The sequence below is a fragment of the Hevea brasiliensis genome, chromosome 13 (assembly GCF_030052815.1).
Source record: "Hevea brasiliensis isolate MT/VB/25A 57/8 chromosome 13, ASM3005281v1, whole genome shotgun sequence".
Lineage (NCBI taxonomy): Eukaryota > Viridiplantae > Streptophyta > Magnoliopsida > Malpighiales > Euphorbiaceae > Hevea > Hevea brasiliensis.
Genome location: NC_079505.1, coordinates 78,620,881 through 78,642,554, shown reverse-complemented (window position 1 = coordinate 78,642,554; position 21,674 = coordinate 78,620,881). Strand labels below are relative to the sequence as shown.

General features: G+C 35.1%; 2 protein-coding genes across 3 annotated transcripts; one reads left to right on the top strand and one right to left on the bottom strand.

Annotated features, from left to right (window-relative positions):
- Positions 1-5,657: 5,657 nt before the first annotated feature.
- On the bottom strand, positions 5,658-7,959 carry LOC131172203 (uncharacterized). The gene is made up of 3 exons (XM_058133152.1): positions 7,837-7,959; positions 6,722-7,497; positions 5,658-6,567 (listed from the first exon to the last, which is right to left on the bottom strand). The coding sequence occupies exons 1-3, from the start codon at positions 7,957-7,959 to the stop codon at positions 5,658-5,660; spliced, it is 1,809 nt and encodes a 602-aa protein (XP_057989135.1).
- Positions 7,960-15,491: 7,532 nt separating this feature from the next.
- On the top strand, positions 15,492-21,554 carry LOC110660700 (proline-rich receptor-like protein kinase PERK9). 2 transcript variants are annotated; one of them, XR_009142590.1, is made up of 9 exons: positions 15,492-17,670; positions 18,198-18,611; positions 18,707-18,793; positions 19,189-19,259; positions 19,347-19,423; positions 19,537-19,684; positions 20,497-20,658; positions 20,786-21,167; positions 21,326-21,554. XR_009142590.1 is itself a non-coding variant. In XM_058132330.1 (8 exons), the coding sequence occupies exons 1-8, from the start codon at positions 16,317-16,319 to the stop codon at positions 20,963-20,965; spliced, it is 2,493 nt and encodes an 830-aa protein (XP_057988313.1). In that variant the 5' UTR covers positions 15,492-16,316; the 3' UTR covers positions 20,966-21,281. The 2 variants fall into 2 exon arrangements, 1 of the variants encoding a protein (XP_057988313.1); XM_058132330.1 differs by lacking the exon at positions 21,326-21,554 and having other exon boundaries at positions 20,786-21,281.
- The last annotated feature ends 120 nt before the right edge of the window (positions 21,555-21,674 follow it).

The following is a 21,674-nucleotide window of genomic DNA, read 5'->3' as shown; positions in this document are numbered from 1 at the left end:
AATAAGATTCTAAACTCAAAGAAAATGACTGATGAATGAAGGAGTATTTTAGTACCTATTTTAAAAAATAAGGGAGACATGCAAAGTTGCTCAAACTATAAGAGAATTAAACTCATGAGCTATACTATGAAGTTGTGGGAGAGAGTTGTGGAATATTGATTATGTCATAACACTTCTATCTCTCCCAATCAATTTAGCTTCATGTCCGGTCGTTCAACTATGGAAGCGATTTTTCTCATTAGAAGCTTGATGGAGAAATATAGAGATGCGAAGAAAGATCTACATGTGATTTTTATCAATTTAGAGAAGGCTTAGGGTAGTATTCTGTCAGTAATTACCTAGAAATGAGATTTCTACTGATTACAGAGATTTTAGAAAAAGATAGACAGAAAGGAGGAAGAAGAGAGAGAGAGAGAGATAGGGATGAGAATTAGAATAAGAGAGAGATAAGAAATTTAGAGAGAAAGAAGTTTGAGATTTTATTCATTTCAAAATGAATATCAATTACATGAATGACAGCTATTTATAGTATTACTTGATAACTGTCATTGACTAATTTCAATAGCTATAACAACTTCTCAACAAAATAACAGTTTTTTCCCTCTAAAACAATTACTCTTCTTTTCTATTTCTAAACTTCCTCCTCCTATACGTGACAATTTCCCCCCCTTTAGAACCTTCTTGACCCCAAAAAGGTTTAAATGATGGAAACTGAGCTTGCAAAAATGACTGGTCCTCCAAGTTGCATCTTCTTCACTGAAATGCAGCCATTTAACTAAGCCCTACAAAACTGGAATCCCATTTCTTTTAATAGTTCTAATATGCAATAACTTCTCAGGATGCACTTCCCAAGTATGATCTTCTTGTAAAGCTGGAAGGTCCAAGATTGGAGTGATATTGTCCCCTACCTTCCTTTTCAACAAAGAAACATGAAAAACTGGATAAACAGTAGAGGAATGAGGTAATTGTAGTTTATAAGCCACTGCACCCACTTTAGCAACTATATGAAATGGCCTATAATACCTTGCTGATAACTTGAGTGACCTCCCAACTGTAATAGAAACTTGTCCGTAGGGCTGCAACCTCAAATATACCCAATCTCCAACCTAGAACTCTTTTTCTGCTCTTTTCTTATCTGCTTGCTGTTTCATTCTATGCTGGGCCTTAGTTAAATTCTCTCGTATAATTTCTGTCATATGTTGTCTCTCTTGAAGTAAATTAATCACAGCCTGGACAGGAGTGGAATCAGGGAAGGGAAAATTAATATCAGGAGGGTGATAGCCATATAAAGCTTCAAAGAGACTCATCTTGAGGCTGCTATGATGAGTACTATTATACCACCACTCAGCTAATGGTAACCATTTGTTCCAAGCAACAGGCAAATGATGTGCCATACACCTCAAATAACATTTTAAACACTGATTTAACCTCTCAGTCTGCCCATCAGACTGAGGATGATAGGCAGTAGTGTAATGTAATGAAGTTCCAGATAACTTGAATAACTCTTTCCAAAAGAGACTTGTGAAAACTTTGTCCCTATTGGATAAAATGGAAAGAGGCAGTCCATGAAACTTGTAAATGTGACTGAGAAACACTTTAGCAATAGAAGCAGCAGTGTATGGATGAGAGACAGCCAAGAAATGCCCATACTTAGTCATTCTACACACAATTACCAAAATAACATCCTTGCCTTCAGACCAAGGCAATTGCTCAACAAAATCCATTGAAATATGTTGCCAGGCTTGTGTGGGAACTGGTAGTGGCTGCAATAAACCACCAGGCAGGTTATGGTCACTTTTACATCTGGTGTCACGACCCAACCTATGGGCCGGACCGGCACTAGGACCTGGGCCAGCCTAAAGCCCCCGAGGCCCGTAGTAAGCCTAACTGTTCATTAACCCAACTCTAAGGCCCATTTGGGCCCCATTTCAAGAACTCAACCGGACAGAGTCCGACCATAAAATGGACCTTTCAACGGGGAGTTTTTGACTCACTCGACCTGTAAACACAATAATTAATCAATTGGGGAGCTCAGCTCACCCTCCACATACTCATATCATCATAAAAATATATGGGAGCTCAGCTCCCGCATCCAGTCCATCTAACATGCATGAAATATTAAGTTTACAGGTCCAAAATAACAATTTATATTACAGACCCAAATCAAATAAACATTTCTAACACATGCGGAAATTCTAGAAATTTATAGAATTACACAAACATGAATAAATAACCTGTGAGGGAAAAAGCACGTTAACCTCAAAAATATCCTCCTGTGGCCTGGAAAAATATTGAACAGGAGTGAGTGTTTGACTCAGAGAGTAAAATATCAATTTTAACCATAATCTCTATAACTATCTAAAACTAATGCACCCTGTAGAGTGAAATGCAACAACAGCAATAAATTCACATCATAACAGCAAAAAGGTAATTTGGAGCACTCACGCACCCAGCAATATCAACCATATATATATATGGGAGCTAATCCCCTATACAGCTCTCTTAATTCCAACTGTGCCAGCGAAGAACTCAGCTCGGACTTCCACTTAATAACCAAATCGGGGGCCCAGCGAAGAACTCAAGCCGTGTCTACCCCGAAGGACAGGGTCCCAGCGAAGATCTCAAGCTGTGTCTACCCGTCCTATCCATAGTCCACACCACATCACACGCACGCCAACGCACGCACGCCAACGCACGCACATTGCTCCAAATTACCACAACAACATACATGGCACTTTCACAGTTATGAATGCAACATAAATCGTGCCTAAAGTTTATCTACATAGATATATGCATATAAGTGATGCATGGGCATGCTTAAACATATAATAATAGTGAAATTATAATTAAAATTAATATTTTACTCACAAACTTGACAACGGTCACTGTGGCGGCTGGGCGGAGGAAGAAGGCTGTCCCGGCTCACTTGACAATTACATTATAATTATTTAATACAAATGACTCAATAAAAATCAAGAAAAGACCAAATACGTCCTAAGTCGTGCCGAAAATCCGGCAGAGTCTCTCCTATATCTAGGACCTATCCAACCTGCAAAATGGCTCAAAACACACTTCTATATTCACAATCCATATATCCACAGCTCAATCACATCACACAGCCCCTCCTGGGCCCATCAAATCAGTCATCCATCACAATATGTAAAATTTCAATTTAGTCCTTATAATTGATCATTTTTGCAAAAACTGCCCAAATAAGCTCTAAAAATTTTAAAACTTTGCCCCGCGGTCCTTAGCAATATTACTAGGCTATTGCAAAAAAAATCATAATTTTCTGAGCTACCACGAATATTTTATGGATTTTTAATCCTATTTAAGCACTAGAAAATTACGAAAAAGCAAGGTTCGGGTTTACCTTTGCCGATTCCGACTCCGACTCCGGGGACGCGCTCGGGACGTCTGACAATGGGGGGGTAGCCAAAACCTTGGTCCAATTCGGAGACTTTTCCGGTAACGGGTCTGTCTGGCCGGAAATTCACAGACCCGGTCAACTGTCAAATTTTCGTGAAGTGAGGATACCTACACGAAGCCCACAACACGGGGGTTAGTACATAAATTTTTCAGAATTTTCTAAGCTCATTTAATGCTCGGAAAGACATTGCGAAGTTTTGTGGGACCCACCAAAAAAGGGTGTCGGAAAAATTCAAAATTTATGTCGCTGCGAAGCTCTCAACGAGTGGAGCGCTCTGGTACTCTCGGTTTTCTCGTGGGATTCACGGTTTGCGAGAAATCTAGCCCGAAAGTCAAAAATGGGCTAAAACTTTCCCGGTAAAAATTGGACAAACCGCTCTATGGATTTCGGTGTTCTTGGTGTCTATGGAAAGCTCTCGACGAGTAGATGAGTTTAGACACAAGACCCGGTCCGATTGGTGGCCGGATCGGCTGGATTTTGGCCGGGAAGTCGAACGGTCGCGCGCGCGTGCGTGTCACTTCAGGAGCCATTTTCCGACGTTCCAGGCGGCGGCCGGTCGTGGGGGAGGGGTGAGGTGGCGCGCTGGCGAGCTGGGGTGGCAGGGGAGGCGGCGGCGCGGCAAGGGGAGGAGGGAGGAGAGAGAAAAAGAGAGAGAAAGGGAGAGGGGTCGGACACGCGCGGGGAGGAGGAAGAAAATGAAGAAGACCAGTCCGATTCGACCGATCCGATCCGGTCCGATTCGATTCGGCCGGTTTGATTCATGATATAAAATTTTGAATTTTTTACTCTGCCTCGGGACCGAAAACGAGGTCTAAAAATTCCGAAAAAATTTCAGAAAACTCAGAAAAATTCGTAGACTCCAAATATATTTTTAGTTTTGTCACGTGATCTTTAAATTAATTTTTAAAAATTATCAAAGTTTATATTTTCAGAAAATCAAACCCGATTTTTAAAATCTGAAAAATCTTAAATAATTTCTTAAAATTTAAATAAAATTAAAATATCAATAATACTCATAAAATAATAAAATTTAAAATTTTGGGGTGTTACACCTGGCACACACATCACACTTCTTAACCCATTGCATCACATCCTGTAGAAGACTTGGCCAGAAAAAATGTCTTTTCAGCCTCAAGTAAATAGGGTGAATACCAGAATGTCCTCCCATAAGAGAGTCATGATAGATGGCCAACAATTTCTGTCTAAGTGAAGTAGCAAGGCCCATAAACAGCTTACCTTTAAAGTACAATATCCCTTTTTTGCATTCATAACTAGGATGAGAGCTATTATCAATAGCTAATTGAGCCAATAATTGCCCAATTTGAGTGTCCCCTTCATAACTGGCTATCAATTCATTTATCCAAGCAGGCTGGATGACTGTAATGACAGTACAAGTAGATTCCTGCTCTGCTTCCCTCAATGGTCTCTTAGAAAGAGCATCAGCCACTTTATTCTCCACCCCTTTTCTATACAAGATCTTGTAATCCAACCCTAATAATTTGGAAATGCCTTCTTACTGCAAGTTAGTATGTAGCCTCTATTCCAAGAGGAATTTTATAGACTGATGATCTGTTTTGATATAAAATTACCCTTGCTCCAAATAGTGTCTCCATTTAGTAACAGCAAATGTAATAGCCAATAATTCCTTCTCATAGATAGATAAACCCTTATTTCTTGGTCCAAATGCCTTTGAAATGAAAGCAATTGGATGTCCCTGCTGTTGGAGCACTGCCCCCATACCAAAACTGCTAGCATCTAGGGGTGTGCAAACTGTCAGTTCGGTTCCGAACCAATAAAACTGAAAATCGAAAATAAAAAATTTTAAAAATCGAACCAAACCGATTAATAAAAGAAAATCGAACCGAATCAAACTAATAAATATCAGTTCGATTCGGTTTTAAACCGATTAAACCGAATTTTATAAAATTTCATATTTTCAACATTAAATCTAAATAATAAAAACATAAAAACAACAAAAATTAAAAATCAAAACTCAAAAATCTTAGGGTTAGATTCGATTTTTTTTTATTTTCTTTGATTTTCTTGATATATATATATATATATAAATAATTTCGGTTCGGTTCGATTTTTTTTTATTTTTTGTGAAAATAACCGAACAGAACCGATTAACCAAAATTATCAAAAATTATAAATCAAACCAAACCGATTGAATTTTAAAACCGAATCGATTGAACCGAATTGACTCGATTCAGTTTGGTTTTTCGGTTTAAACCGAAAACTGCTCTCCCCTACTAGCATCTGCTTCAACAATGAATGGCTTTGTAAAATCAGGAAGTGCAAGGATTGGAGCTTGAGACATTGCAATTTTAAGGTGATCAAAAGCACCTTGAGCTACTGAATTCCACTGGAATGAATCTTTTTTTAACAATTCAGTCAGTGGTTTGCTAATAGAGCCATAGTGATGGATGAATTTCCTATAATAGCCAGTGAGGCCAAGAAAACTTCTCAATTCCTTAACATTCTGTGGCACAGGCCAAGTCACCATAACTTTGATTTTATTAGGATCAGTAGCCACTCCATTTCCAGATATGACATGCCCCAAATACTCAACTTGTCTTTGAGCAAAAGCACACTTAGACATCTTAGCATACAACCTTTGCTGCCTTAGGACTTGAAATACTACCTCCAAATGCTTGAGATGAGTAGAAGTGTCTGGGCTATAGACAACTATATCATCAAAGAAAACCAAGACAAATTTCCTCAGAAAAGGATGAAAAATATGATTCATAAGAGCCTGGAAGGTTGCTGGTGCATTTGTAAGACCAAATGGCATAACCTTGAACTTAAAATGGCCATGAGGTGTCCTAAAGGCAGTCTTGGGAATATCAGAAGGCTCCATTCTGATTTGATGATAACCAGCTCTCAAATCTATTTTAGAAAACACAGCAACCCCATGTAACTCATCAAGTAAGTCATCAATCATAGGTATTGGAAACTTATCCTTGATTGTGAGATCATTTAACTTCCTATAATCAACACAAAACCTCCAAGTCCCATCCTTTTTCTTAACCCACAACATAGGTGAAGAATATGGACTAGTACTAGGCTGAATAACATCATTAGCCAACATTTCAGATACTAACTTCTCTATATCTGCCTTTTGGAAATATGGATACCTATAAGGTCTCACACTAATAGGTCATGTATTTGGCTGCAATGGTATAGAGTGATTATGGTTTCTAAAAGGAGGCAATGTCGTAGGCTCCTTAAACAGATCTTTATAGTCATCAAGTAATCCTTGAATTTCATCATAATCTATAGAAGAATTACCTGAAATTGCAGTTGTCATAGAAAAAGAGCTCAGGTAACTCAGAATGCTCTGCTGGTTGTAGTTGCATTAGTGGCACTTCAATATAAAATTGAGGGCTTTGGAAATCCTTCCCCTTCCTCTGCCACAGCTTATTAATGTCTTCACATTGCAACATCTTACAAGTAACAGCTTTATCATTGATCCCATACAATGTGATCTCCTTCCCATTCTTCTTGAAAGTGACTCTAGAGTTTACAAAGTCAAATAAAACTGGACATATAGTCCTCATCCAATCTACTCCCAATATAATATCAAAACTTCTCAACTCCAACATTTTGAGATCAAACACAAATCTATGCTTTCCCACCTTCCAAGGAAATTCAAAACAAATGCAATCTGAAATTAATTTTCCGCTATCAGCTACAGAAATAGGCACTGCAAAAGTTTGGACTATAGGCAGCTTTAATTCCCTAGCCACTCTAGCATCAATAAAGCTATGGGTGCTACTACTGTCAATTAAAATCAGCAGCTCTCTATTCAAATACTGACCTTTCACCTTACTAGTTTCAGTCCCCAACTTCCCTTCAATGGCATTAAGGGAGAGTGTCATCTCCTCCTCCATACTACCCAACACATCTTCCCATTGCTGAACTTCAATGTCGCCTTCCCTTTCAATCTCCTTATTTCCTTGCTCAATCCATTCCTCCCTACTTGGATTACTCCCACATAAAGCTATAATAGTCTTTTGCTTACACACATGCCCTGGAAAATATTTTTCTCCACATCTGTAATTGCGCTATCTCACATTTGTTCGGTTGTTAGGTTTTGTGGATATAGGTGTTTTAGAGGCTTGAGAATGGGCTATATTGCTAGAAGTGACAGACTGAGATTGTTTTGGATTAGAGACTGTGAAACTAGGTTTAGCTTCATTGTTTGGGGGTTTTGTCAATTGAGGATAATTCTGATGTAATTGAGAGGTTCTAAAGGAAGGGTTATAAGTTGAAGTTTGAGATCTGAAATTACCAGCATAGGATCTTGAGGGATAAGTGGACTTCTTGTTGCTTTCTAGTAACTGTTCTTAAAATTTTGCAATCTCAAATGCATGAGAAAGGGATGCAGGCCTAACAATCCTTACCATAGGATGAATTTCATCCCTTAATCCTCCTATGAAAGCTGATAGAAAATATCCCTCTTCAAGATAAGGCATAACCCTCTCCATCTTTATCCTCATCTCCTCAAATTTATCTTGATACTCCATTACAGTCCCAATCTGTCATATCTTCATAAATTCCTCCATAACATCTTCCTTCTTCTCCAAATCTAGCACGTAATGCCCTCTAAAATTCATCTCACAGCATTTCACTTTTCCCTTTACTCCAATTCTGAAACCAAGAATCTCTCTTATCAATCAAGAAGAGACTAGCAATTCCCACATGTTGCTCCTTGGGAACCTTGTAAATCTCAAAATACTTTTCACACTTTCTAAGCCAAACCCTAGGCTCACTACCATCACAGGTCACCAACTCAATCTTAGGCAAAAATCTTGTATTATCATCAGTGTTTACTGCAGAAGATGTACTGAATTGATCCTTAGCAGTTTTCTTGGGAGGATTTGGCAGAATCCCCTTACTTCCTTGTCCTTCATGTTCACTATTCACCTCAACTTCCTTATTCCTTTCATTAAAGAACCCACACATCATTTTTTTCATCTCATCCATTATATTTTTCCCATATCATCTAATTTCTACTCCATTTTTTCCATTTTCAGATCCAGCTTCCTCTCAGCAGTTTCTTGCCAATTACACACCTTTTCCTCCAGCTCTTCCATTCTAACAGTTTCTTGACTCACCACTTGACTTTTAGGCATCTCGCGACACCCCTGGTACTGATTTGGATCAAAGCCCTCCACAGGAACTTGGCTCTGATACTAATATGTTAGTAGTTACCTATAAATAAGGGTCTCTACTAATTACAGAGATTTTAGAAAAAGATAGACAGAAAGGAGGAAGAAAAGAGAGAGAGAGATAGGGATGAGAATTAGAATAAAAGAGAGAAGAAATTTAGAGAGAAATAAGTTTGAGATTTTATTCATTTCAGAATGAATCTCAATTACATGAATGACAGCTATTTTTAGTATTACTTGATAACTGTCATTGACTAATTTCAACAGCTATAACAACTTCTCAACAAACTAACAGTTTTTTCCCTCCAAAACAAGTACTCTTCTTTTCTATTTCTAAACTTCCTCCTCCTATACATGACATGTTCCAAGAGATGTCTTATGGAGAGTGTTAGAATAAAAGATGGTATCTATTAGGTACATACAAGTGTTGAAAGATATGTATAAAGCAGCAACTACTATTGTGCGTTCAGTGGGAGGGGACACAAGAGATTTTCTTATCTCAGTTGGATTACACCAAGGTTCAATTATAAACCCCTATCTTTTTACACTAGTTCTAGATGAATTAACAAAACATATACAAGAGAATATCCCTTAGTGCATGATATTTACGGATGATATAGTTCTGATAGATGAGACGCAAGAAGAAGTCAATAGAAGACTAGAGTTTTGGAGAAGTACTCTAGAGTTAAAGGGTTTTAACTTAAATAGAATGAAGACAGAATATCTGCATTGCAAGTTCAATGAAGGCCAAACTGGTGATAGAGAAGGAGTTTATTTGGATGGAGTGGTATTGCCTCAAAGTAATCACTTTAAATATCTCGGCTCAATCCTTCAAGTAGATGGGGGATGTGAGGAGGATGTTAGTCATAGGATTAAAGCCGGATGGTTAAAATGGAGATATGCCACGGGAGTTTTATGAGATCACAAGATTCCCAATAAGTTGATAGAAAAATTTTACCGTACAGCCATACGATCGGTCATGTTATATGATAGTGAGTGTTGGGCAATGAAGGAGCCGTAAGTGTCTAAGATGAGAGTTGCGGATATGAGAATATTAAGGTGGCTGATTGGCCATACTAGACTAGATAAAGTCCGTAATGAGAGTATTAGAGAAAAGGTAGGAGTGGTGCCAATTGAGGATAAGTTGAGAGAAGGGAGATTGAGGTGGTTTGATCATGTGAAGCATAGACATACGGAAGCTCCAGTTAGACAAGTAGAGCACATTGTGTTAGAGGATAGAAAGAAAAGAAGGGATAGACCTAAACTGACTTTGATGAGAGTAGTACAACATGACCTAGAAGCATTACACATTTCTGAGGATTTAACTCAAAATTATTTAGAGTGGAGAAAGAGAATTCATAAAATTAGCCTCAATAAATTTTTGAAATAAAAGTTTAGTTGAATTGAATATGAGCCGGAAGCTCACTGGAAGACTGGGTTTTCAATTAAGTTTTGAAATTGAGGTATGTCCATTAATCCTTCCACTCTTTCAGCTAGATTACAAATGGGAAGAGTTGAGCTAAGGATGAAGGGTCTGAAATTCGATATACCGTAGATTTGGGGATATTATTAATTAATGGTTGAATTGACCCCATGAACCAATCTGAACCCGTCAACCCTGGCCCCTTCGTTCTTGTGAACAAGCACCAGTCAATGATCAACCCAATTTATGGACTTGGGCCAACGACCTCTTCGGGGTTGGTGAGATGGGAACTCCAATCTGACATTGAATTGAACCACGGATGTTGCTTTAATGCACAAACTATTTCAGCCCTACAACATTTAACTCTCGTTTCCGCATTTGAATTTGTTTTATCATTAGGTTAATCAGCATTTCAATGTAATACAAGAGAATAAATATACAAATCCTGACGTCTCTCTTTTCTAGTAATTGTGAAACCAAAAAGAGTTGTTTTCATTGCCAGCCACTATCAATATCTTTCTGCTACAAACACGAGTACATAATCATCAGAGTTTGGTGAAAGCAAAGCTTCATTAGAAAATAAGTTTCAAGTGAAAATATCATTTGTCAAGCAGCCACCATTATGTGTCCAATCAAACCAACCATAATGTTCAAATGTTCTTATCGGAGACCATTAAAGCCTTGGAAAAATTCATCAAGGCCTGAAAAGTCATCATCGATTAATGCAGATTTATTGAGTAGGGCCAATGCAAATTTCATCTCAGAGCTTTTAATTCCCTAATACACCCATCACCATGTTGCTACAATTGTTGCAGAAAGTAATTGCATTAAGCAAATTGTGTAAAACAAGTCATTTTCCGTTAAATTATAAATATTCTATATATAGAAATGGATTTATTTTGGTAGAATTCTCACATAAATTTTATAGTACAGTTTTAAAACTTTTTACAATGATTTTATAATTTAAAATGATTTTTGTGCATTAAAGTGAATATATAATATGGCATATGGGAATTCATAATTTGGTTTCAAACGCGCGATATGCCAATTATTGGGTTATAATTACAGTTAGATTTTTTTTTTTCCCCCTCATTTGACTTCACCACTTTTGTCCACGCATTCTGCATTATTTAATTAAATGAAAGGTATAGCTATATAGCAATTTTTTATATTTATTTTTAATTTATTTAAACTATTTTAAGAAATGTTAGTAAAAGAAAATTTAAAAATATAAAAAAATAAATAAGAAAAATAAATAATAAATTGAAAATAAATATAAAAATAAATTATATCTATATAAACAAATCCTTAAAATATGAAGATTACTTTAATGATGTTTATATAAATTATTATTACTGGAATATGATTTGGTAGGTTTGATAGAAAATATCGGTTGGATATTGTATCCTCTATTTATAGTATAAGGTGGTTAATTTGATTTTGATGTTTGATATTAGTTTATATATTTTATAACTATAACTCTTAATTTTTTTAATATTAATTAAATTATGATAATTTTTATAAATTTTTTTATTATAATAAGTACATTATTTTATAATTATAATAAATAATGAAAATGGAGCTTTGATTTATATAATTTATAATTGTGCCTCTTAATTTTTCAGTGTTAATGAAATTATTATAAGTATTGCCATAAATTTTTTTAATTATAAAAAATTAAATATATAATTATACAATTATAAAAAGACAATGAAAAGATGATTTTTCTTATTTATTTTTTTAAGATAAATATAAATCTTGTAAATTTAGAAACAAATTCAATGCTACTGAAAACTCATCCAAAGGTCCAGAAAATGCTAAATGTTGATCGTTGAACGAGGAGTATTTATTAGCAGAATTCGATTCAAACAAGGTAACCTTTGAACGCCAGATTTAAGTTGTGAGCTTAGGCTGCCCTTTAATTTAATTAAACCAAGTCCAAACCATGGAATCTTCATCTTCATGCGATAGGCTCTCCCATTTGCTCCAATAAATTGTTGCCATTGTACGGGCAATCTTAGTTTCTTAGAGATGCAGTAACCCAACCCACAAATGAAGCCAAATGGCAATGGTGTATTTGACTAATAATCTCATCCTCATTTAGGACTATTATCAAAATTGAAAATAAAAAAAGTTTAGGGGTGTAAATCAAATAAAACAAAACTTTTGGGGGACACAATCACAAAAAGTTGAAAATGTGGGACCTTGAAAATGAGTTTAGTCGTTTAGCCATAAAAGGTGTGCATGGATAGTAATGTGTGATTTGGCAATTCATGGTCCGCCTTTCTTTCTTTGGCCTCCACCGACACTCCTAAAGCATCTATATATAAAATAATAATAATAATAATAATATTTGAAATACTTGTTATTTTTTGTAAAGATAAAAGCAAATAATTGAAGAAAATTAAATAATGCTAATAAATTTACTATATGATATACAAAAATATTAAAATTTTTTTAATTCACTAATTTAATGAATTAAAAGAAAAGGAAAATTCAAAAGTTTCGAAACATTTAAAAATAAATATATTTGTCACGGGTTGCCATAGAATGGTCAAAAGCTGACAAATGGGCTCCACCACCACTTGTAAAATTTTGTCCGTCAGATCTGACAATAGGGGTTGGTGGAGCCCTCACATGATGAGTTAGTGACACGGCTGCCCCACAAAGTTTCCATTCACCGCTTGACCTTCGTTGTCATGAAATGATACAGTGAAAACATTCGATTTTTTAAAACTACTAGTATTATTGATGAATTTAGTGACTGAAATTGGTTGGTAATTTAAACTATAATTAAAATGCTATGAATTATTAATATTTAGTTGGCTAAATATCTAAATTAGACAAATTCGGATCTCATATTTAAATATAAGTCAAGCAAATTCTTATAAATTTAAATATCTAGTTTCTTTAAATAATAGTATGATTAGCACATAATTATATAGGTTTTAGCTTAATATATTATGTTGTCTAAAACAACCGTTAAAAATATAAAAATAAAAATCTCAAAATTTTAAAGATGAACTTTAATTTAAGGATTTTGTTTAATGTACATTATATTAAAATAATGTTCATGATTCTCCTCTCCCTTCTTTTTTTTTCTCTTCTCTTTATTTTTTTCTCTTTCAAATCTTTTTTTTTAAATAATTACTAGTGAGTTTTTCTAACGGTAGTTATCCTTGGATCAATTTTTTTTTTATTATTTTTTGTTAATTTATTTTTTTAATAAATTCTCAAATTTGTATCCGTTTGAAATATATTTTAATTTTTTTCCTAAGATTTATATATTTTAGGAATATATCTTAAGTTCTCTTCTTAATATTAGAGTCATATTTCTCCTCATTATTAAGATTTTATTTTTCTTCTCTTAGTGATTTTTTTTTATTTGAATGAGTTATTTGGCAATTCGGTATGGATTATTGATTCTTTTGGTTTGAGACTTAGGTATGGGTAATGTCCTTCTATTAATGGAGTCTGATAGTATAGTCTATTCCTCCATTAATGTTTGGTAATTTAATATTTTCTATAGGTCACAAAAGTAACAAATTTTCTTAAGTGTAGGGATGATAACGGGTAAGGTACCCGCGAAAATTACTCTATCCGAACCTGAACCCGATTAATATTATCAAAAACTGAACCCGTCTCAAATTTGTTTAAAATTTATTCTCAACTACTAGAATCCGTTCCAAACCTGATTATTATTATCCGAAAAAAAAATCCAAACTTGTTTTATTTTATATATTTTAATTAATATTTTACATAAAAAATTATTTTAATTAATAATTTATATTTTAAAATTTTAATAATTTCATAAAATATTTAAATTCTATTTTATATAAAATAAAATATATAAAAATTTATAAATATTGTTATAAAAATATATATTTTATATTTAATTAAGTATTTATGTAAACGAGTTTAAGTAACAGATACCCAATATATAAAATTCGAACTCGACCCGAACCCGCAATGGGTATTATTATTCAAATCCGAACACATCCCAATTCCGATTATATAATACGTAAACCCATCCTATTAGGGTTCGGTCGAATCGGATATCTGCAAAAATCCGACCCGTTGCCATCCCTACATAAGTACAATATTGCAGAAATTTTCTTTGGTTGTCCAAAATATAAATGAATAAGTTACTACTAGAAAGGCTATTATACTCTATTTAAATCATCTCTAGACATAATATTTTAATTTTCTAGAGAATATTATATTGTACTAATCTTATTATTCATATTAATAAACTGTAAAATCTTATAAAAAAATTAACATCCATGTATTTTATGTATAATCACATTTTAATTTTTTTTAAATGAGCTTAATCTAGCAATATTGAAATCAATGGGAGTTTAATTAAGTCAATTTAAAATATAAAACTCAATTAACTTTAAAAATAAAATTGAAAGACTAATTTGAAATTTTAAATTTTTTTAGACTTCATTTTTAGCTTTTAGAGCACTCAGAAAAATAAATAAGCGAAAATTATTTTTCTGATCAAAAGAAAAATTAAGTTATTTTTTATTTTTTAAATTTTAATAATCTCATTAAAATATACAAATAATTTATATATACTATTAATTTAATATTATAATTAAATAATAAAAAATATTTTTATATATAAATTATTTTTGAATATTAGTTTCAACCAATAATATATAATCATTAGCTATTGCAACTTTTAATTTTTTTTTCTTTTAAATTTGCTTTCCATGAAAATTTAAATTAAAATTTTCACAATCTCAAAAATAATTTTAATATTATTGAATGCATATATATCATTTAATGTTTTTTAATTTCTTTATTAACTTATTTAAACTAAACCATAATTTGTGTTCATAATTAATTGATTAATTAATTATGCTTTTAAGATTTTTGTATAGAAATTGAAAAAATATGAAGATAAAGATAGAAGATAAAATTTTCTGTCTAGAAGATAAATTTCTGTCTTTTAATAAAGGGAAATAACAATTCAATATATTAATAACAGAGAATGGAATTATATTTTGCTCTTATTAAAAATTTGGAATTTCAGAAAAAGAATCCACACTGCTTTGTTTCTTTTAAAACATTTAAAAAAAAAATCCTAATAATATATTTTTTTTAAACTAATAAACTATGCAGAATTTTGGACATTATTATTATTATTATTATTATTATTTGAGTCAGACTCGGGGCTCCAGAAGAAAAGTCCAAGAAAACAGACGAAAAACAGAGTTAATTAATACTATCAAAGGGGGCCCGAAGACAAAATCACTATTTAAGGAGATGGATTATTTGATTAATTTTCAATTTAATTTGCTAAATCTCTGTCATTTAACGTAAAGAAGTCTTGATATTTTATTTTATAGACTTAACGTTACCATAAAGCAAGCTCTGTGCATAAAGCGATTCTTGAATATTATGATAATTATGATGCTATGATGATATTTTTAACGATATATTCATGTTTATACTTTTCACATTCAAAGACCAAAACTATCTAATTATTCTTCTTTTTGGAGTAAAGGGTATCTGTCAATATTGCTTTGGATTTGAGACCCCACAATCCGTGTTCCTGTTCCACTATCCTGTGCCGAGGAGAGAGAAGGTTCAAGAACAAGCCAAAATTGTCTGCAATTCAAAATAATCCAGTTGTGACTTGAGTTTTTTCTTACAACTTAAAGTGAGAGTTTCGCAGATGAAAGGTAAGATTTTGGCATTTGGGTTCTTCCTTGTTTCTGTTTTGATGATGCCAGTGTTGATACATCTACTACAGTGATCGTAGGGATTTTTCTTTTTTTCAGTTTATTGATAGAAGTTCAAAGATTATATTTACTTTGAATTGGTCATCTGGGCATTGCTTAAAACTTATTTGATGACGTGGGTTTTGCGTTTGAAGTGATTTCGTGACGATGGGTTTTTGCTTTGGAAGTGATTCGTTATGTGGATTTTAGCTGAAAATCCATTATGCGATCAGGGTTTTAGTTAGAAACGTTCTCGGTGATCTGGGTTTTGCTAAATAACCAGAAGAGTGATTAGATTTTTGCTCTAACTTAGCTGGTGAAAGTTGTTGGACTCCAAAAAGAGGTTTCTGTGCTGTAAAGAATGAACGTTTGGTGATATCAGGCTTTTTGTTGGTGAAGTTTGGTGATTTGGATATCTGTCATATTTGTAAGTTTTGTTCCAGTTGAAATTGATCACTGAATTCTGTTTGAAATTTTGTTTCCGCACTGAATAAATCAAGATAAAAAATTTTGGTATGTGAATTTTACGACTTGAAGTTGAAAGTTAGAAACTTGGAATGGCGACTACATCGCCACCCTCAAATTCACCCACTTCTGCTGTTCCTCCAGTTTCAACCACTTCACGACCACCATCCACCTCTAGTTCACCGCCATCCGCCATCAGTTCACCACCACCATCCTCCATCAGTCCACCACCACAACCATCCTCTCCACCACCAGACACTATTCCTACGACTTCTCCACCTTCACAGTCCAATGCCAATCCAACGGACCCTCCCACCCCTTCAACTCCATCAGCACTTCCTCAATCTCCTACTTCTGCTGTTGTTGCAAATCCGCCTTCTACACCATTAAACTCACCACCTCCAACTTCACCTTCTCCACCTTCAACCAATGCTGATCCTCCAACCTCCAATTCTCCACCATCGCCATCACAATCAGCAAGTCCACCCACAAGCTCATCTCCTCCTGCACCGCCATCTAATCCACCAACTTCTCCACCACCTCCATCCAATCCGCCAACTTCTCCATCACCACCTTCCAATCCATCTACAAGTTCTCCTTCTTCTCCACCACCATCACTAACACCACCAGCAAATTCACCTCCACCAACTTCAAATCCATCTCCCACACCACCGCCACCGTCATCAAAGCCACCTGAAAATTCACAACCGCCACCATCATCAAAGCCACCTGAAAATTCACCGCCGCCTCCATCATCAAAACCACCTGAAAACTCACCGCCGCCTCCATCATCAAAGCCACCTGAAAACTCACCACCTCCACCATCATCAAAACCACCAGAAAACTCACCGCCGCCTCCATCATCAAAACCACCTGAAAACTCACCGCCACCTGCCAATTCATCCCCACCAACAGTATCTGTGCCACCTCCCAAAAGTTCACCTTCACCTGCAAATTCGCCTCCTCCTCCAGCTTCAACCCCTCCGAAAAGTTCACCTCCTACAAATTCACCTCCTCCATCAGCATCAACACCACCAAAAGATTCACCTCCTCCACCAGCGTCAACACCACCCACAGATTCACCTTCTCCACCAACATCAATAGCCCCTACTCCCAGTAATTCACCATCAAATTCTACTAAAGCATCACCCCCATCACCAGTGATGAGATTGAGTCCACTTCCTTCCTCATTCAATTCTCCACCATCTTCTTCTCCTCCCTTATCTGACAACAATACCTTTCCTAGTGCACCAGAAAGTTCAAAATTAACAGGTAGTGGAGGCATTGGTACTGGAGGTATAGTCGCCATTGGTGTAGCAGTAGGTGTCATAATGCTCAGCCTTGTTGGGTTGGCTGTCTGGTGCTTCAGGAAGCGAAGGAAAGAGGCACTTGGGCACAATGGTGGTTATGTTATGCCATCTCCTCTGGGCTCTTCCCCTAGATCAGGTAATTGTTTCACCTAGCATTTTTGGCATTATTCATTTTTGTTGGGTACATCATAAATGTGCATAAGTTTTGCAAGCGGACCTGCATTTGATGGATAACTAAATCTTCATGTGGATATTTTCTGGTTACAATTTGAAATTATATGTTAAGTGATGCAATATTGGAAGAGGATTAAATTTAGGAACTATAGTCATTTTTGCATTATGAAGCTTAAGAATTATTACTTATAGAATTCTATTAGGTTTATTATTATTACTTTAGTTTAAGTTAGTTTAGGATTCTTAATTAGAGTTTGATTTACAAATTATAGTTCCACAATGAATATAATTCCTAAACTTCCAATATTGCATCATTAGGCCTAAACATGTAGTTAGTTCTCATAATGAAAACAGTAACTTGGGTGAAGTTTGTTAATAGCTTTTATCAAGATGGAAATGATCCATGTTCTAGTGCGTATTTGCAGTTAAAGAGATTGTTGATGAGAAATTTGAAGGTTTTTTTTTTTTTTTTTTAACTTTTATGTCCAGATTCAAATTTCACGAAGACACACTCTACAGCTCCCCTAATGGGAAGTGGTTCTAGTAATGATATTTTTGTTTATTCACCAAGTGATCCTGGTGGATTAGGAAATTCAAGGTCATGGTTTACATATGAAGAACTACTCAAGGCAACAAATGGATTTTCATCCCAAAATCTTTTGGGGGAGGGTGGGTTTGGTTCTGTATACAAAGGCTGCCTACCTGATGGAAGGGAGGTGGCAGTAAAACAGCTTAAAGTTGGTGGAGGACAGGGTGAACGAGAATTTAAGGCAGAGGTTGAGATTATTAGTCGAATACACCATCGCCATTTGGTTTCACTTGTGGGTTACTGCATCTCTGAGAACCGAAGATTGCTTGTATATGACTACGTGCCTAACAATACCCTTCATTTCCATCTTCATGGTAAATTTACAACTTATAATCAATATTTTAAGTGCAAATTCATTAATTCATTTTACTTGTTTGATAATTGTGTATATTGATTCCCCTTCTTGTAGGGGAAGGTAGGCCAGTTCTGGATTGGGCAACACGTGTTAAGATTGCTGTTGGTGCAGCTCGTGGGATAGCTTATCTCCATGAAGACTGTAAGTATTTCATTTCTGGATTTTTAATAGTTAGGTAACATTCAAATTGACGTTTATGTTTTCCAAAATGAATCCAAGACATTATTCACCTCTTTTCTTGTATTTCTTATCAACACTTGTCAGTTACAAAAGTTATGCTGTCCTGATAAAGGGGCAAAATGGTTTGATGATACTATTTGGTTTTTAAACTTCAAATATATGGTGGAACATGAGTTGATTGTCAGGCTGTGTTTTGCATTCCTTCTCGACACTTGTTTTGCATGCAAGACTATCAAATATATATATATATAAAGTTTTTACTGGATTCTATTCCCCCTACCCACCTTCCTTCTGTAAGCTTTAGATTTCACTTATTACAGAGTTCTTATTCATTTCTTTTACTTTTATGCGTGTAGGTCATCCTCGGGTAATACACAGGGATATTAAGTCATCGAACATACTTTTGGATAACAATTTTGAAGCCAAGGTAACTGTTTCACACTCTTAACTAGATTTATGTATTACTCATCTCATTTATATCATGGTTTAACCATTTCTAGATTTTTCCCTGTAGGTTTCAGACTTTGGGCTTGCAAAGTTAGCTCTTGATGCAAATACACATGTGACCACACGTGTTATGGGCACCTTCGGGTAGGCAGCATATATATTATTTGTTTAAATGCCCATCATTGCAAGTCATTCTGAGACTGGAGGCTGTCTTTGGCCACACTAACATAGATCTAAATATTTGATTGGTTTTACAGATACATGGCCCCTGAATATGCATCAAGCGGCAAATTAACTGAGAAATCTGATGTATTCTCATATGGAGTTGTTCTTTTGGAGCTAATCACTGGACGGAAGCCTGTGGATGCATCCCAACCCTTGGGAGATGAGAGTCTTGTTGAATGGGTAAAAAATTTGATATCTAACTTCTTGTTACTGTTCTAATGCTGAGAAAAACCTCATTGGAATTTCCTTAACCCGTCATCCTTTATTTCACCATGCATAAATGATCCACTTCAATTATTTCTTTTTCTGCTGAAGCTGAAACTCCCTTGCTAATATACCATTAAGTTTAGTTTGAATCATACAAATTTTTTCAGCTGTGTTATGTCTTCTTTCCTTGATGCTTAGTTTTGCTTGGTGTGTGCATTCATTGCTGAAGTCGCAACTCTTCTTTCTGAACCTTAGATACAGAAGTTAAAAAAAAAAAAAAAATGATTACTGCTGCTGTTAGTACCAATAGCTTGAGGGTTCTATATGTGGATGCTTGATAGAATTTGGGCGGATAACAAATGCTAAAGAATCTTGGTTCCTAACTTCCTATTTACTCGCATTGTGATTTATGGTCAAGGAACAGTTAACAAAGGAGATTTTGACTTGGAATTTTACTAAGAAAAGTAGTACAGATAAGCAGCTTATTTAACATAGTATTTTTTTTTTCTTTAATATATGTGGGTAGGGTTTTGACAGAGCTTTTGTGAGAGCTTATGATTTCACATGGACTTTGCTTATTATACATTTTTTTTTTTAAGAAATCGTCCTTTTCTGGTGGAAAGTAAAGGAGGAGGAGGAGGGGAAGATGGGTGATAACTCTTGCATTAAGCTTAGTACAAATTCTGAAATTTCAGATGTGAAAGTAATAAAATACAATTGCATAAGCAAATTGTAGCACTAATCCAAAGCTTAGATCTTCACCAAACACCCACCTTTGTCCTCAGGCACGGCCTTTGCTTGGTCATGCACTAGCCAATGAAGAGTTTGACAGCTTGGTTGATCCAAGGCTTGAAAAGAACTATAATGAAAGTGAAATGTTTAGAATGATTGAGGCTGCAGCAGCATGCGTGCGGCATTCAGCTGCCAAAAGGCCAAGGATGGGACAGGTAATTATAATTTGATCACACGTCTATCTGAATATTCTTTTTTGCTTCTTTGTTTTTCATTAGAGAATGTCTTGAATTTGATGTGGATATGGTGAGACATTCTTCTTAACTTGCTTATACCTCTCAGGTTGTTAGAGCATTTGATAGTTTAGCTGCTGCCGATCTAAGCAACGGAATGAGAGTTGGGGAAAGTGAGGTATTCAACTCAGCAGAACAGTCTGCAGAAATTAGATTATTTCGGAGGATGGCATTTGGTAGTCAAAATTACAGTACGGATTTTTTTACCCAAGGCAGTGTGGATAGTTAAGAGAACATGGTGAATATTATTAGCAGAGATGAATACATCTATTGTCAGTGGGTTTTGTCCAGTTGAGATGGTGCCCCATGCAAGTTCAAGCTGATTTAGTCGGAGACAGGCTGAGCACCTTTAGATATACGGGATGTATATATCTGGAATGACTGCATCTGGCATGGGGACTGGATTTTAAACCCCAATTACTAGTTATTAGGTAATTTTAGCTTTTGCGTATAAAAGATGCTGCGATTCTTTTTGCTTGTAACTAGCTCATGCAAATTTTGTTCCTGCATAGTTTTAATAAGATAACGATTCAATTTTGTTTGTTTCTTCTATGAGTACCTTAAGACCTGTGCTGTTATCACTTATCAGGTGTTTGTTGAGGTTCCCAATATCACAGCACCTTTCTTTCTCGTGGTCATGGATGGCAAATCATTAAAGAAAGTTGATGGAACTACATAAACATTTCTGAACCCATCAAACATATATATGCAGCAATTTAACTTATTGTAAAAGGATGTCAGAAGATTTTTTTTCATTAACGTAAATGATTGTCTTTAGATGTTGATTCTTACCTAGAATACCAGATAGCTTCCAAGCCCTCTCGGAATTCGTCCCCTTCCCTTTTTCCTTTTCTGTATTCTGTACTTTTCTCACAAGCCAAACACTGGAGTTAGGCTTCAAGATTTCAGGTCCTAAGAAACTTGTAGTGAAATTCTTT